The 16,302-nt window shown below is 41.7% G+C and overlaps 1 protein-coding gene across 3 annotated transcripts in view; it reads left to right on the top strand.

The window, feature by feature from the left end:
• Positions 1-206: 206 nt before the first annotated feature.
• The window catches only part of Cep162 (centrosomal protein 162), a 58,464-nt gene continuing 42,368 nt past the window's right edge, over positions 207-16,302 (top strand). The window contains exons 1-7 of one of the 3 annotated variants that reach the window (XM_087561225.1): positions 207-241; positions 1,380-1,496; positions 5,785-5,899; positions 8,829-8,972; positions 9,238-9,421; positions 11,047-11,114; positions 15,236-15,354. In XM_087561225.1, the coding sequence (XP_087417351.1) occupies positions 1,440-1,496; positions 5,785-5,899; positions 8,829-8,972; positions 9,238-9,421; positions 11,047-11,114; positions 15,236-15,354 (687 nt within the window). In that variant the 5' untranslated portion in view covers positions 207-241; positions 1,380-1,439. 3 annotated transcript variants of the gene reach the window in all.

Genomic DNA, 16,302 nt, shown 5'->3' with positions numbered 1-16,302 from the left:
GGCAGGATGTGCACACTGCTGAGGCGCCCACATCCCTTAAGGCCACCACACCCTGCAGAGCCGTGATGGTTCCAATCTTTATTTGAAAGACACCGGAAGACCGGCAGCTTGTCTGGATGCTCCGTGGGTCACATGGCAAGGGGATCACGTGATACCCCGGAGCCCGCCCGTGGAGGTATGTTGCCTTGACAACAGCTGGCTGCCCCAGACTTTCCGGGAGAGCGCGGGATCCCAGGAGCAGGTAGGTGAGGCGTTGTGGTGGTCCGCGACCCTGTTGTTTCCAGGTTGTACCTCAGGCCCGGTCTCCGAACTTTGTTTTTCGCGTTATTCCGCTCTTCTGCCAGGACTTCAAGTTGGTGTGTATTTGCTTCGAGCCAGCCGCCAAATCTGCGCTTCCTGCAGCCTGGACACACCTGGCTGAGGGCCCTTTCATGGGGTTTGCCTCTGACTAAGTTGCTTGTCCAACTCCTCATCCTGTCCCTTGGACCTATTGGTCGAAAATGCAAATAAAAGCATTAGGTGTTCTCCTGGAAGATGGTGGGCAAACTATACGCTCGAGTCCTCTCGCTGCTACCCTTAGAAAAGAAAAGTAGGGTTTGTTTGTGTTGCCCCAAAGAGTTAAATCCAGAAGTTAGGATCTGAAGATGACCTCACCTATCTGAAGTTGAGCTTTAAGCTGCATCTTGACTAGATCCCATTCAAGGTATTCGGTTTTGTTTAGCCTGCCTTTGTTTCAAGAGAAACATAAATAGTAATTAGTGCATGTCATTAACTTTCAAGGGTATTTTGTGCTCCTTGGGGATATTTTAAGACAGTTCTATTGTATAGCTCAGACTAACCTGAAACTCAGGCTGGCCTCCCAATTAAAGTGTAGGGATTTCAGATATGCATCATTAAATTCTTTGTTATATTCTGAGTCTTGTAAATTCACTTTGTTTATATCTGGAAAAAAATCCCTGGTTGTAGAAAGTCCATTTTGCAAAACCCTTAATTTGAAAATACATAAATGAAGCAGGACAACCTGTACTGTGCTTTACAAGAAAAAAAAATGGTCCCTCCACTTCCTGCGTTTTATAAAAAAAAATATTCTCTGTGTGGACCTTGATTATGAGAGGTATTAGCAGAGACAAATACATATACAGGAAAGTATCTCAGAGCCCACCTCTTAACTGACCTTGAGAAGATAACATTCACAAGACAATTAGTTTCAATGAATTAGACTTCCAATGATGTATTGCAATTGCAGTATAATTGTCAAGTTATATCAGTGTGTCCATATGCAAGACTGTCTTGATAAGTTGAAGTTTAAAGTAGTGTTGCTTTAATGATGTTGTTTTCCTCAAGAGGTGTTTATTTTTTCTTCTGTTTCTGCCATTCAGGGTTTCCAATGCTGTAAATAATTTTAGGATACTTTCTTTGTGACGTGAAAATTATTAGTTATGGCCCACTATTCCAAAGTAGACCTTGATGAAGAATTTGAACGGTTTATGAAGGAGGTAAGCTAAAGCCGTATTTCTTGTAGTATTTATTGTAAAGTTGTCTTGTAAGCGCTTTCATCTGAAAACATTACCCACCCCATCAGCACATGCCTTCTCTCCCACCTACAGAACTACCCAGCAGTCCTCAGTTCGTTCTCATTTCAAATGCTGGCACCTGTTAGCTCAATGCCATCTTCTCACCCAGTCTCTCCAGCGGTTCCCTTCATGGTGCATGTGTGCACGTGCTCACGCAAGCACGCACGCAGGCACACATATACACATACACGGAGAGGGAGAGAACCATGTTGAACAAACATTTTGCTCAATTTCTGGTTATAGGAGAGTGGTTCAACCCATTTTTTTTCAAAGTTAACTTTCTTCAGTTATAATTTATACATCATTCAATTCACCCACGTATAGTATGTATGACAACTGTTTTAGAATTACATAGGCTTCACCAGTCAGTTGCAGAATACATGTATCATTCCTAAGAAGAAACCCCTTATCCTTTAGCAGTTTCTCTGGGCTCCTTGTCCTTCCCCAGCCTTAGGCTGTCACTTACTGCTTTGTCTCCAAGTTTCGCTGTTACAGATATTCATAGAAATGGAACCATATAGGCTGTGTGGTCTTTGAAGTCTGGCTTCTTTTACTTAACATGGTGTTTTCAGGGTTTATGTGTGCGACAGCATGCCTTTAGTGAGTAGTTTGCCATTTTGTAGATAGAATGCACCTTGCTTATTAAGTATTCAATTGACAGCATTTGGGGCCCTTCCATTTCGGACAGTCATGAATAACGCTGCTCTGACCAATCATGCAAGTGCGAGTGTGGATATATGTTAATCTCTAATGTTGGCCTAGGCATGAAATTGGCGAGTCGTATGCTCTGTTATTCCCACCCCCCATGTATTCGTTCACCAGGGCCCTGATTTGCAGTATCTTTACTATCTGAGGGCCATTTTTCTGGTTCTGTGTGATGATAGTAACCTGCAAGGCAGTGGAGAAGGTTTCGAAAGCCAGAACACCTACTGTGTATTGGAAGGGAGGAGACTCGTGCTCTGTCTTTCTGATCTTTGCCATAGCTCTGAGTGGCCAGTGGGTCTATCCCTGTATGGAAACAAAGAAACTTTGGTTCGGGAGGCAAGAAGTGGAATGTTTCCGTGTGGTACTGTGTTTAAAGGCCACCTGGAAAGTGATAGGGATACCAGACATTCAGACCTTAGACGGTCACCTTCCTAGGTGCATGGCCAGCAGTGGGAAGCAGACAGTCCTCAGTGGTTCCTCAGTAGATCTGGATCCCACTTGCTTCACCCTTTAGCACGTGTAACTGGGTTTCAGGTTCTCATAAGTGATCTCTTCGAGGTTGTTTAAAGAGTGAGATAAACCAGGTCCAGATCCTAACACCGAGAAGGCAGGTAATAAACATGATTTCTCCCCAGGGAGTGGGGGTAGGGGGGCTATAGAAGGAGAATGGAAAAGGACGAGGAAGGCAGTAAGAGTAACTTTTATTTGCCTGATGTAACTGTCATCTCTGAGGTTGCCTCTGTCTGCTAACGTAGGCCTAGTCCTGGAAGCCTCTAGCCTCCATACAATCTAATCTAGGCTTAGAATGTTTTCCGCCTCTGTGACTTACTGCTGAATGGACTCACCCTTTCTTGTACTTTCTGAGCTCTGGCTGGCTTGTTCAACTCGACTGTCCTGGATCAGACTCCTCTCCCAGCTGACTTATTCAATCTGGCTTTTCTCTTGGCCTCTGAATTGTTCTGCTTGACCTCAAACTACCTCTAGCAATCCCTTCTAATCTTCTGGCTCCTTCCCATTCTCTGGCTCATTCTGTCTTCATCTTTGTATAGTCTATTCTCTCTCTAGCTTATCTCTGTAAAACTCCATCAGTAAAACTGCCTCCTTCTCCCTCTCTGTGCAGCTCTGCCCTCTCCCTCTACTACATTGCTCTCCATGAACTCTACTGTATTCCTGTACTGTACTCTCTTCTGCACTGTGCTCTCCATGAACTCTACTGTATTCCTGTACTGTACTCTCTTCTGCACTGCTCTCCATGAACTCTACTGTATTCCTGTACTGTATGCTCTTCTGCACTGCTCTCCATGAACTCTACTGTATTCCTGTACTGTACTCTCTTCTGCACTGCTCTCCATGAACTCTACTGTATTCCTGTACTGTACTCTCTTCTGCACTGCTCTCCATGAACTCTACTGTATTCCTGTACTGTATGCTCTTCTGCACTGCTCTCCATGAACTCTGCTGTATTCCTGTACTGTACTCTCTTCTGTACTGTCCTCTCCATGAACTCTACTGTATTCCTGTACTGTACTCTCTTCTGCACTGCTCTCCATGAACTCTACTGTATTCCTGTACTGTATGCTCTTCTGTACTGCTCTCCATGAACTCTGCTGTATTCCTGTACTGTACTCTCTTCTGCACTGTGCTCTCCATGAACTCTACTGTATTCCTGTACTGTATACTCTTCTGCACTGTCCTCTCCATGAACTCTACTGTATTCCTGTACTGTATGCTCTTCTGCACTGTGCTCTCCATGAACTCTGCTGTATTCCTGTACTGTACTCTCTTCTGCACTGCTCTCCATGAACTCTACTGTATTCCTGTACTGTATGCTCTTCTGCACTGCTCTCCATGAACTCTACTGTATTCCTGTACTGTACTCTCTTCCTCTGCACTGTCTCTTTCCCATAAGCACCTTCCCTTTCCCCTCTCTTTTCATGAGTGTTGGGCATATCCTCTTCTCTCAAATCTTTCTCTGATTTGTCACTTTGTCTGCCACTCAATTAGACATCACTTTCAAACATGGGTACTTCCTTCTACAAACTAACTTTACCTTCATTAAAGATCAAAGATGAGTACCAAGGGTGTGTCTGTATTCTAGCCAGCGGGATTGAAGATGTGCACTAAGGGCTGAGACACACCCTAACTAGAAACAGGTTCAAATATACTGTAACAACAGTCAACAAGAAATCTTGGATGAAGTTAACTAACTGTTAACTAGCTATGTACAAGGCCACAGAGCTAAAGAGAACCAGGAAGGACGCTGCTCAATTCCTAGGTAGGGCATTCTGTGAGGTGTCAGTCACCATGATGTGGTTGATGGGTGACTGACCATTTTTTCTTTGTGACAGGCATTTGGAAAGTGGGCACTAGAGATACATAGTGCTGAACGGGAAACTGGGAGGTGAGTGGGAAGAGAGGAGGCTAAGGAAGTGAAGATAGCAAGACTTCATAGCCAAGGAGCCAGGAGATGGAGAGGGAAAGTGAGTCCTCTGCAGGTTCTCTTGAGAGCAGAGGAGTAACAGTGGTGACTTTTGAGTGGGGAGGCAGTCTCACAGAATTCAAGCTTGGCGATGGGATGAGGAGGAGAGTGTCCTTTAGTTCTCTGTTATCTCGAAAGAGGAAGGCTTCCTTATTGGCTAGAAGGGAGAGAGCTGTTGAGGTTAGAAGTGATTCAGAATTGTAGTAAAATAATAGCCAAGGAGCAGAAAAGGGCAAATGCATACATGTTTATTAATATCTGGGACAAAATGTTTGTTTCCGTGGTTACTACATCTCACCCACTAAGACCCCAGAACTCTGTCACCATAAGAGGTTTGCTCAGTTGCCTCTTGTTCTTAGGCCCTAGAAAATGTCCAGAATATAGGATGTCATCATCTATTTCTTTTCTAAGCAAGTATATTGATCAGATTTTCTTACTTTGTTGTTGTACTTGTCTTATCTAGTGTTTCTGATGCTGTGAAGAGACACCATGACCACAGCAACTCTTAGTAAAGGAAAAGATTTAATTGGGGCTGGCCCACAGGTTCGGAGGGCTAGTACATTCTCATCATGGTGGGAAGCACGATGGCAGGGAGACAGACATGGTGCTGGAGAGGGAGCTGTGAGTTCTACATCTGGATCTGGGTCAGCAGGAAGAAGATGGCCTGGGACCTGGCTTGAACATTTGAAACCTTCGAAGCCACCCTCAGTGACAAACTTCTTCCAACAAGGCCTCACCTCCTAATAGTACCACTCCCGATGAGCCTATGGGGGCCATTTCCATTCAAACCACCACAGTATCTTGCTTGTTTAATTCTGCATATATATTGGTATTCAAAGACATATTCTTGAGTTTTAAGTTTGACCACCAGTGTCTGAAGATAGGATTTATACATTATTTCTTAGGCCGTTGCTCATGTGATAATTGACTGTGAGAAGTAAAAAATAAAAGCAAATATTGTAGTAATGTCTGGGATTTTGTAATTTGAAATGGATTTTAAAATTTAGTAACTTGTATTTAATTCAGCTTTCAGATGATTCTTTTGAAAATTCAAATGAAACACCTAGCCAGCCTAACAAAGACAGAAAGAAGAAAGACACGGCCCCTTGGTGGATAGCTGAAGATGGTTTTGAAGATGATGGTAAAGTTTGTTGTTGTTGTTTTAAATCATTTGACCACAAGAGGTCAGTCAAGACTTAACTCTAGACTGTACTACTGCACCAGTACACTGTAAAGGAAGTAATACTAATGGGGTGGATTTCTGAGGCTCCAGTCGACCTTCGTATTATACGTCATGTAACCGAGAATGCCTTTCTGCATTAGTTTGCATTAAGACCATTCATATCCATTCAAATTAAGGAGATAAATTGAGTGAGTATATTTACATATATCTAATGATATAAATAGACTTAGGGTAATTTAATAAATAATCTGCCGCTGTGTCCATGTAACCAATTAACAAACAGGTTTAATGTGGGATCTCCGTTTGCTACTAAGTCATGGGAAGCTTTCTCACCTGTAACATCTTCTCTCACACGTCTTCATACTTTCCCCAGGATGTCCCCAGTCACATGCAATGTGACCTTAAGTGTTGCTCACATATACAATAGGTGTGTATCATATGTAGTGCTGTTTCTGACCTGAAGCAAGTCACACTGTGTATGACAGACTTCTCTTCATGATGCTGCCACAGTTGTAAAGAAAAACAACTACTGCTGTGTTTGCAGTACTTGTGGGCCAGGGTTAAGCACAACCATGTTGAGTAATAACATTTTTCTGTTTCTCCTGTTGACAGGAAGATTTTTTACCTATGGCTTTTATAATTGTTGCAAGTTTTTTGTTTGTTTGTTTTTCTTTTCATCCCTCAGACAGGATTGAACCTGAATTCTTTAAACTGCCAGTTAAGGTTCTACATAATCTGATGGTAGCTCTCTCTACCTCATGTGATCCAGCCACACTCAGTTATTCTGTCTTCTAGAAACACCTTTGGATCCCTCTGGGCCTAACTTCTTAGCCCATGCTTCCCTACTGACTCCTCTGCCTTGTCCAGTAAGACTCAGTATCACTGCTTCACATCGTCCTGTAGTAACCCTTCTGGCTCCCTGCTAACATAAAGTGTTCTCTCGTTTGAGCTTAGAACACCACAGGGGCCCTTCCACATTGTGTGGCACTCCTGGACTTGGGAGCCTTGAATGGATGGGAAGGCTTCTCTTCCCATGTCAGCATAGATCTCACAGTTCTCATTAGCATTTTACTGGTGTTGGTGTTATTTGCTTTTTTGTTTTTAACGCTACAATTCATAAAAGGATTTCCTCAGTTAAAGCATCAGGGTGATTTTTCATGACTCCCCCACACCATGCAACAATGCTAAGTATGCCTGTAAAGAATTCTTTTCTATAATCATTTTTTCCGTTAGTGTTCAAAAAAGATATGCCTGCCTGAGGATCCTGTTCTCTTAACTAGGCTCTTAACTAGTTCTCTTAACTGTCCTCTATGGGGGGGGGGGGGAGGGGGAGGATGTGCCCAGTCCTGCAGTGACTTGATGTGCTGGGGGTGAGATGGGGGAAGAGGAGAAACTGGGAGGGGAGGGGTGCCATCAGGATATAAAGTGAGTGAATGAGCGAGTGAGTGAATGAATGAATAAAATAAATAAGAAAAATATCAAAGGGTAAAGTAATTTGAAATTTATTGTTAAGGATTTGGGACTTGATTGGCATTAAAACCTTTTTTTTTTCTAGAAGATACTAGAAAAAAGGAAAGAATAGATCTTGGAATAAAAGCACTTGCCTGTAGCAACTAAAATTATCAGGTTTTTTTTTTTTTAAGAAGTTCTCAATCCAAAGTAGGTATAGTCAGTAAAATAGCAGAGAAAGCTAGACAAGGCACAAACCCATTAGCCTTCGCAAGCCCACAAAAGAGCTCCACTATACTATGCCCAGAGTGTATCTTGCCCTGACCCCATCACAAGCGTTTAGTGAATTCAGAGTGTGTTCTATTACCAGGCATTATTGTAATCACAAGAGTCCTGCCATCAGATTGAAGAAGCTTTGATAGACCTCCATATCCATCCTGAGGGGGGATACATCCATTACCAGTCTTGAGTAGCTACCATTAAACAGTAAAACTGACCAAATTCTGTTGGGATATTGGAGTTTTGTTTTGTTTTTTAGTTGTCATAAAGCTAATGGGTTTTGCTTAGTAAGTGAAACTGTAACCACATTATCTGAGAGTTTCTGTTGTGTTGTCTCTGATGAGCCTTTTTTGTCTGGGTCACCTCTTTTGCCCAGCTCTAGAGCCAGAGTGAGAAGTTGCCACAGCAGTGCCCCAAACATGGTTCACACTTAGTCATCCGTAACATCTGTGGGTAGGCCTTGACTTTGTACAGCAGTGTAGAAATTACTGCCTGACCTTGTAAGACCATTGCTCACATAAAGCCATAAAGAACTTGATCCAGGAATCCAGCCAAGGATCTGCATCAAGTAGGTAGCTGAAGCTGACTGTTACAGGAATCAATCATGAAACATGTGTTGGTTCGTTTGTTTTTACATTTTTAATATGTCCACTATAGTTCAGTTTCAGAGAAAGGAAAACATTCAAAAAATATTGTTAGAGACTATGATATCATCCCCCTCCCCAACAATATTACACATACCCAGGTGTGAGCCTTTCCCAGTGTTTGAAAAATGTGTTCTGGTATTTTCTTGGAATGATACTTAAACCAACAAGGATCTTGTGTAGACCTCGTATTTGTTCTACCTTGAGTTCTGTGTGCTGGCTCATACTCTCCACCGTCTACTTCAAGCAGCAAAACTGTGTAAAGGAATCTTATGCAAATTTTAGAAATGTTCATTTTAAAATTAAGAGTACTGTAATCAAACAGAATTATAGATTTTTGTGAATTCTAGGTCTAGTTATTTTTTTGTATAGTATGACAGATTTGTTTTGTAGTCTTTAAGCACAAAGTTAATAAGACAGTATTCTTGTGTTGGCATTATGAACCAGACAGCTCCCTGGATATAGACAGGTCCCTGACTATAAACATGAATACCAACTCGTAGTCTTGTCCTCAGGACTGCTTGGGACAAATGTGAGCTATTTGAAGACAAAGAAGACCTATCAACCTATTACGGACATGGAAGAGGAAAATGAAAAAGTCCAGTTTCTTAAGAGCAGTGGAACCTCCGTCTTAAGTGTTGACAGCTTAGAAGCTAATGGTGAGCCTGGGGTCTGAATGGGGAAGTCACTGTTCCTGACCGTCAGAGACTGTCCCTCAGCTTACATCGCCAGACCATACAGACAGGTCATATATCTCCCCAGAGAATCAGAATCATAACTTAGAGACAGTTTCAAACTTACAGCCTTGTGTAGCTCTGCTTGGTGGGTGGGAGCTTCCTGTATAGTGTCCATAAAAAAAGCATTACTGAGTTTTTTCAAAGTTGTGCACATTAACAAAATTATTTCTCATTCATTTCTCTGTAGAATTGGTTGCTTCTGAGCTCCATCATAGCACTCTAGGTTTGGGCCTGGACACATTAGAAGAACAAGAGGAGAAAGAGCAGTTCTTTGCCAGGCTTGAGAAAGGCTTGACATCTTCTATTGATTATTCAAAATTAAATCAAGAACTGGATTCTGACGACTCTGCACAATTCAGAGTTTTACATAGGTAAATACAATAAAAATATTAACTAACTTTGTGATTTTTCTATATGTGCATGAATTCTAGTATTCTAGTAGATAAACCGACAAATCTCAGCTTCTTTTTTTTAATATATGGAGGCCAGGGTTTGGTGGTAGGCATCTTCCCTAATTTCTCTCCACCTTTTCCGGAAATGCAGCCTTCAGTGACCCTGGAGATTGCCAGTCACGGCTGACCAGCAAGCTTCAGGGATCCACCTGTGTCCAGCTTGTCATCGCTGGGATTACAGGCACACAGCACTGTGCCTTGCTTTTTATGTGGTTTCCAGGGATAGGAACTCAAGTCATCTTGCTTATCTGGCAAGCACTTTACCAACAGCCATTTTCCCACCTCAAAGTTTATCTTTTTAACTATATTCTGTGTTCGTTATAGTCATGGTTTTTCTTATGTGTAGACAGAGTATGTTAAGGTGTAATTGAATCTCCATTCTGCCTTTAGATACCTGAAATTTCATACCTTAATAGTAGTATACTGCCAAGTCTTTGCTAGGAAAGAAATTGGCTCTCTATTGGCAGAGGAAAATAAAAATCCAGGGCTTTATTATAAATTTGTATTATAAATGCAAAGAAGCAAAAACAGGTTTGGCTTGTGTCTTACCTCTGCGTGTGGTAACTCTGTTGGTTATCAGGAACCTTATTTATATAGAAATCCTAGTTGATTGAGCTGGTCACTGTTGTACAGTTAATCATGGCATCCTTGAACCTTTCTAAGATCTTTACCTTCCTTAGCTTAACTATCCATAGAGTCGTGTTTCTTCTTATAAATGAAATCAGTTTGTTTAGGGTTTTAAGAACACAAAGGTAGAACTGAAAGAGCTGGTAGAATAGTGAGTGGAAACTGTGACCAACTTTAAAGATGCTTGGTTTCTGGTCCAGCAGATACAGTAGCACCAGGAAAACGCAGCAGGAACAGCCGAGAGCTCACATCTTGATCCGCAGCACCAGGCACAGAGAGCTAACTGGGAACACTGGGCTTTTGAAACCATACAGACTGAGCCCCCGTAACACACCTTCTCCAACAGGGCCACGCCTAATCCTTCCCAAACAGTTCGACCAACTGAGGAACAAGTATTAAAGAGTATCACCCTATGGGGCCATTATCATCCAAACCGCTGCGAGCCCCAGCTCAGCTTCCATTAAGAGTTAAACTTCTTCTTGGCATACAAATACTAATCTCATTTTATGGAGTTGTTGTTTTGGCCTTCCTGTAAACTTTACTTAATTCTCATATCTCATAATTCCTAATCTCTGTGAAGAAGAGTTGCCTAATTCATGGAACAGTGCATATCCATATTCATATGCACACATATAAAACTATGTGGTTTGTATTTAAGAAAAATAATACTTTTGTTTGATCATTTATGCTGCTATAATTTAATTTTAAGCTCTAAGAATCTTTTGTTTTCAAAATGTTTTCCTTCTATCACTCCAATTTTTAGCTTTGGTAAAAAAAATTGGTAGAACTTGAAAACACATAATTTAAAATTTTGAATTTCTAGAAAATTTAAAACAATACAGCATGTATTGTATGAATATATATATACATATATATATATATATATCTGTAATAGTACATGTTAAATGTTATTCCAGATATCAAGGTAATGTAGAACCAGCTGAAGGTGGACGTGAGAATGAATCAGAACACGAGGAACTGCCAGGTAACTGCACTGAAAAAAATGATACGACTTATAGTACAAAACGTGTGTAAGGACAGTACTGAAAAGGTAAATCATGTAAGTTCTCTGAGAGGCAGAGTGTACAGTGCCGGTTATAATCTCAACAGTGAAGAATTTTTAAGTAAGAACCACTGCCCTCTATGTTGAAGCTGGGTGGTGATGTTTTGTGCAGAGACTGTGGGGTCCAACGACAGAACAACAGCCTCCAATATGTGGTGGCAGGAAACAGCCTGTTCTCTCTTCTGGCTCTGTGTTAAAGATAGAGTCTGTCTTTACAGTTTTGGCTGGCTTTGACTTATCTGTAAAGGAGGCTAGCCCTACACTCACTAAGTAGACCAGGCTGGTCTAAAATCAGAGATCCTCCTGTCTTTGCCAAGTGCTGGTATTAAAGGGGTGTGTGTTATTTAAAATGGTTTGTCCTAGCTGGGTTTTGCTTTTCTGACTAAGCCGGTCGCCTCTAGTGTGTAATTGATAAGCATCTACCTTTACAAACGCAGTTTACTGATACGGTTATGAACATTGTTTTCATTTTTAGTGTTTTGATAAGAACATTGCTATGTAGCCTGTGCCTACCATGAACTCCCATCAATCCTTGTGCCTTGGCTTCTTGAGTCCTGGATTTCACACCCAGCTTGTTTTCCGTCTTTTATTGTTTTGTTCTGTGTTCTCCTGCTTTACTTGTAGAATTCTATTCTATTCTGTCTTTTGGCTTTTTAGTTAAACCTTTTTGTTGTATTTTTGCTTAGTGGCTAGAAACCACACATATTTTTCCATATTAGAGTATTTTCAATAATATTCTACTTTATATGAATTGTAGTAACATTGAAATACTGCCTCAAGATGGCTATTTTTAGGTAATGTTTGTTCCACTTGTCTTAAAATACCAGCATATGTTATTACTGTTGTTGAAGCTCTTTTAAGGAGTGTGAAGTGTATCCATGTAAAGATTTGCCTTGGTTCACTGCTTACTGTCAGTCCTGTACTCTGTATTCCGGTAACTGGACTTTACTCTGGTACCTGGATTGTAGTTTCTACATGTTTTTTTCAGCACGAGGAACCCTCTCTAAGCCATCGAGTTCATGCTGCTGTTAAGAACAAAGTCTTAGCTTTACTGTTTGGAATACCCATTATTAAAGAGTATGTGTGTGATGGCTCACATCAAGGCTTGGGAAGCCGAGGCAGGGAAATTGAGTTAAAGACTAGATTAGACTCTGCAGTGAGACCCTGATGAAACAAATAAGAGGAAGTGAAGGGACACTTTCTCAATGTAGGCTTTTTAGATAGTTTGGGTTTTTTTTTTCCAATGTTTTCCTTCTGACTACCTACATTTTTCGTGAAGTCACTCAACTCTTTTTATAGTTACTTTGTGTGTACACTTCCCTAGGTATCTGGAGCTTTTGACTTTAGTCCCCTGCAGGAGCTGTGTGCTCAGGTTGATTTTACTAAATGATTAGTATTTGCGTCTGACCCATGCACATCCTCACATGTACTTTGCCATTTCTAGTTTGCTCACGTTAAACCTGTAAGTACAGGATAAATGGCATTACTCTGCTTCATTTACAGAGGATGACAAAGAGGAAAGGCACGTGTCAGGTGCAGACCTGGTTTGTTTTCACATACTTTTGGTCCGCAGTTGGTTGAATCCACAGATGTACAATCTGTGGATATGCAGGCGCACTGAGCTGCCTGCCTGCCTGCCTGTTGGTGTTGACAGGATTTTCTCTTTACTTCTGTGTTGTAGCTTTCAGATTCTGACCGTGCAGGCTGCTTAGCTTGTCTTCATCCTGCTTGACGATGTTTAACATCTCTCCTGTGTTGCTTCATCTTTTGTCACCATTTTGTGCTGTGTCGTTTTGTGCTGTCATCCCTGTCCAGATCCCATTACTACTTAGTGCCCAGGCCTATGCTTCAGGTTCTGAGCAGTGAGTTCCACCTCAGACCACTTCCTGTCAGGGCTCCAGTCTAGGCTCCTAAGCCTTTATGGCCACTGCTCCCTTCTTCAGTCTGCTTGTTTGCATCCATTTCTTTCCTTTTCCCTAGACGTTCTTTGAGGTTTAAGTGTTTCACTCCCCTTATAATGTTTATTTTTCTCAGTCTCTGTAAAGTTGATCTTCCTATAGATATGATCTGCTCTGTTCCGGGTCTCTGGCTGCTCGCTGCGGGTCTGGGGTCCTATTCTCCTCTTGCTCTTGTTGGATGTTGTGGGTTTTATGACATTACTTGGATTTCATTCTTCCTTTAACACTGGTAGACACTCAGACGTGCACCGTGATCCGTTTGAGGCACTTCTTGTTTTACTCAGCGGCGTCTAGGACAGCCACTGAGAATCATTAGTCTGCTACACTTACCGCATTTCCTTCTGAGGTTTCTTCTAAAAGTCCACAGTGATAAACGGGGTCCTTCCACTTACCTGCCTCGTGAGACCTGAGGGAACTGTTCAACACAACCTGGACACGGAGGGTTTAGTGTTTAGTAACAACCCAAAAGGACCCATCCCCAGTGACCCACACGGATTTCCTCCAGAACTCTTTACATATCCTGTTCGTGTCTCATTCCTGCTCCACAGCTTGTGCTCATCTGAACTCTGTGTCTTCCCAGCTCATTGAAACTGCCCACCATCCCCCATACTCCAAAACGTGCTCACCCTCAGTGACTGTGGACTCTCGTCTCATTTGTTTATATCTCTGCAGAATCACATTTCCCTGACAGATACTTGATGTCTAAAAACAATTACTTCATACATTTTGTCAAATTGTTCACAATAAAGTTTAAATCCAGTCCCTTTAACTCTAGCATGACAGAGGAGAAGGATTTTCAGATCACATTTTCAGATCAGTTTACAGATAAAGTTGCCAATAAAGGATGGTAAATGTCTCCAGACAGGAGCAGTTAGACTTCTCATTGTCTGTGATTTACTTCATCTGAATTTTAAGAGCATATTCTTGTTTTGAAGTTAATAGAAGAGAGTATTTTAAATGTGTAATATCCTTCTGCCAAAGTGGTTAGAATACTACAGACTAGCTCAGTGTGGCCGTGGTTGGTGAGATTGGGTACTGACCTGTGACATTTCCTCATTACTTCACTCTAGCTCTATTCATGACAGATTCTAGGAAGGACTCTGGTCATTAATATGTTAATATGGTAATATTTTCCTATAATTTTCAGTAACTAAATGAAATATTAAAATGTAGTTTAGAATAATGTACATTAGCAATTTTCCCATTTAGAAGGAAGGGCTGAGTACTTACTTAGAGTGTGCAAGACCCTAGAGAAAGAAGAAGAAAAAGGGAGGTCTGGCTTCAGTAACTTCTCACACAGATTAAGCAAAGCCAGCTCTAACCCTACCGTCAGTACTGTTCATTACACCTCCTACTTGGCCCTCAGCTTGTGCATGCTGCAGAGGAAATGCTCCTTATATACTGCTTAGCTCTCAGATCTGTGTTCCCTGAGGTAAGTACGGTTGTCATCTCCACAGATGAGAAATTTAAGGCCAGAGCATTTACAGTAGACCACCGTACTGAGGCAGGGGTAGTGGGGTGAAGCGTCCCAGCTCCTACTCCCGGGTCACACGCTGAAGCAAGCGCAGTTGTCCTGCTGGTCCATTCTGCTGTGCACACCCACACCATAGTTCTTCCATGCTCAGAGGGTCCCTCCCCCAGCCCACTGATCTCAGTCTCTGATCAAAAACAGTAAAGAATATAAAAACTGATGCCAAATAGCTCCTGCCCCATCTTCCCCAAAGGTAGACAGATGAGGTCAGTTAACTTGGAGACACCTTTTCCTTCCACTGCAAAGGCCCTGAAATATTACCTAGGGGCTTTACAGCACGCATTGTCCAGGACTGGAGAACAGCAGACGTCCAGTAGGGCTTATATTTATGTAAGGAACATGACAAAGTATAGAAAATAAAATAACCCTGAGATAGTCTTCAATTTACATTGACTCATTCCTTAAGAAAAAGGAAAGAAAAACGCTATTGGGAAGTTCCTTCGTGCTATCACCTCAGTGGCTTGTACTTGGAGCGAGCCTCCGTGCGAGCCAGCAGTCCTTCTTCAAGTTTGCCTTTGACAGTGTGATCCTTCTGTCCTAACAACAATCTTCAGAAACATACAGTGATGATTTTGAAGATGCTGAGGATACTGATGAACCTTTGATTACTAAAGATGAAGAGACCCGTCCCAAAGAAAACCCTGAGTCAGGAAAAGGCAGCTTTCCCAACCAGGTACATACCAGTTGTCTTGCAGCCATTAATGTCTGCTCGAGTCACCTCAGCTGACTCACATATGAAGACTCGGGGTAGAGTTCTTCATGGCTTGCTCATTGTTAATTTAGCAAGTCTCAGGTGTCAGTATAAATTAAACAATCATGATAGTTGGAGCTCTCTTTATGTAAGATGGCCTTTGCTACGTGGACTCCTTAAGGTAAGCTTAGAAGTTGAGCACAGTGTGAATGCTGCTTTTCCATAGGCCTATGTTATAATGTGAGTCTCGTCCTTATGGAAGGCTGTAAATACCCCTCACGACCAATAGGAGGGCAGCGTTAGAGTCTGGAACTCACATGGCTAAGATAAGGCATCAAGCTGCTCTGCTGGCATCCAGCTGTGCTCTCTAGTTTTGCCAGCCCTCAGTGCTCACCAGTGTGTGTCAGGGCTACCATTAAATACTCCCTGTGCCCTGTAACTCATCACTTAAGCTGTGCCGTAGCCGTTAATGGGGTTGTCACTGTTTACTGTTTGGGGGCACAGTTAGAACAAAGATATTTTAAACATGTATAAAACTATAAATTCTCTATAGCACTTTGATGTTTTACATAAATGCTTTCATTTTAATGTATCGATTACATTTCCTTGAGTGAATATATATCACTCAGTTTGCAAGAACCAAGATGATTTTTAAATTAACCAAAAAATTGATGTGACATCATGATAGCTTTAGAAACTTAGTGATACTTATCTTTGAAATTTGGCAGTCTGGGTGTTGGATGAAAATTAGTCAATAAAATGCATGACAGTACCATTTATCCAGAAAGCATACTCTGCATACTAATATGGAATCCTCCCAGGGAGCTGAGTAAGAATCAAAATAATAAGAAACTGAAGTTCTAACTGTACGAAATGCTACACTCTACATAGCCAAGAAGGGAATCAAGGGCAGGGCTCCTTAAAGATTGG

This window comes from Rattus norvegicus, chromosome 8 (genome assembly GCF_021556685.1).
Source record: "Rattus norvegicus strain SHRSP/BbbUtx chromosome 8, alternate assembly SHRSP_T2T, whole genome shotgun sequence".
Lineage (NCBI taxonomy): Eukaryota > Metazoa > Chordata > Mammalia > Rodentia > Muridae > Rattus > Rattus norvegicus.
This window is presented reverse-complemented; position numbering and strand designations above follow the sequence as displayed.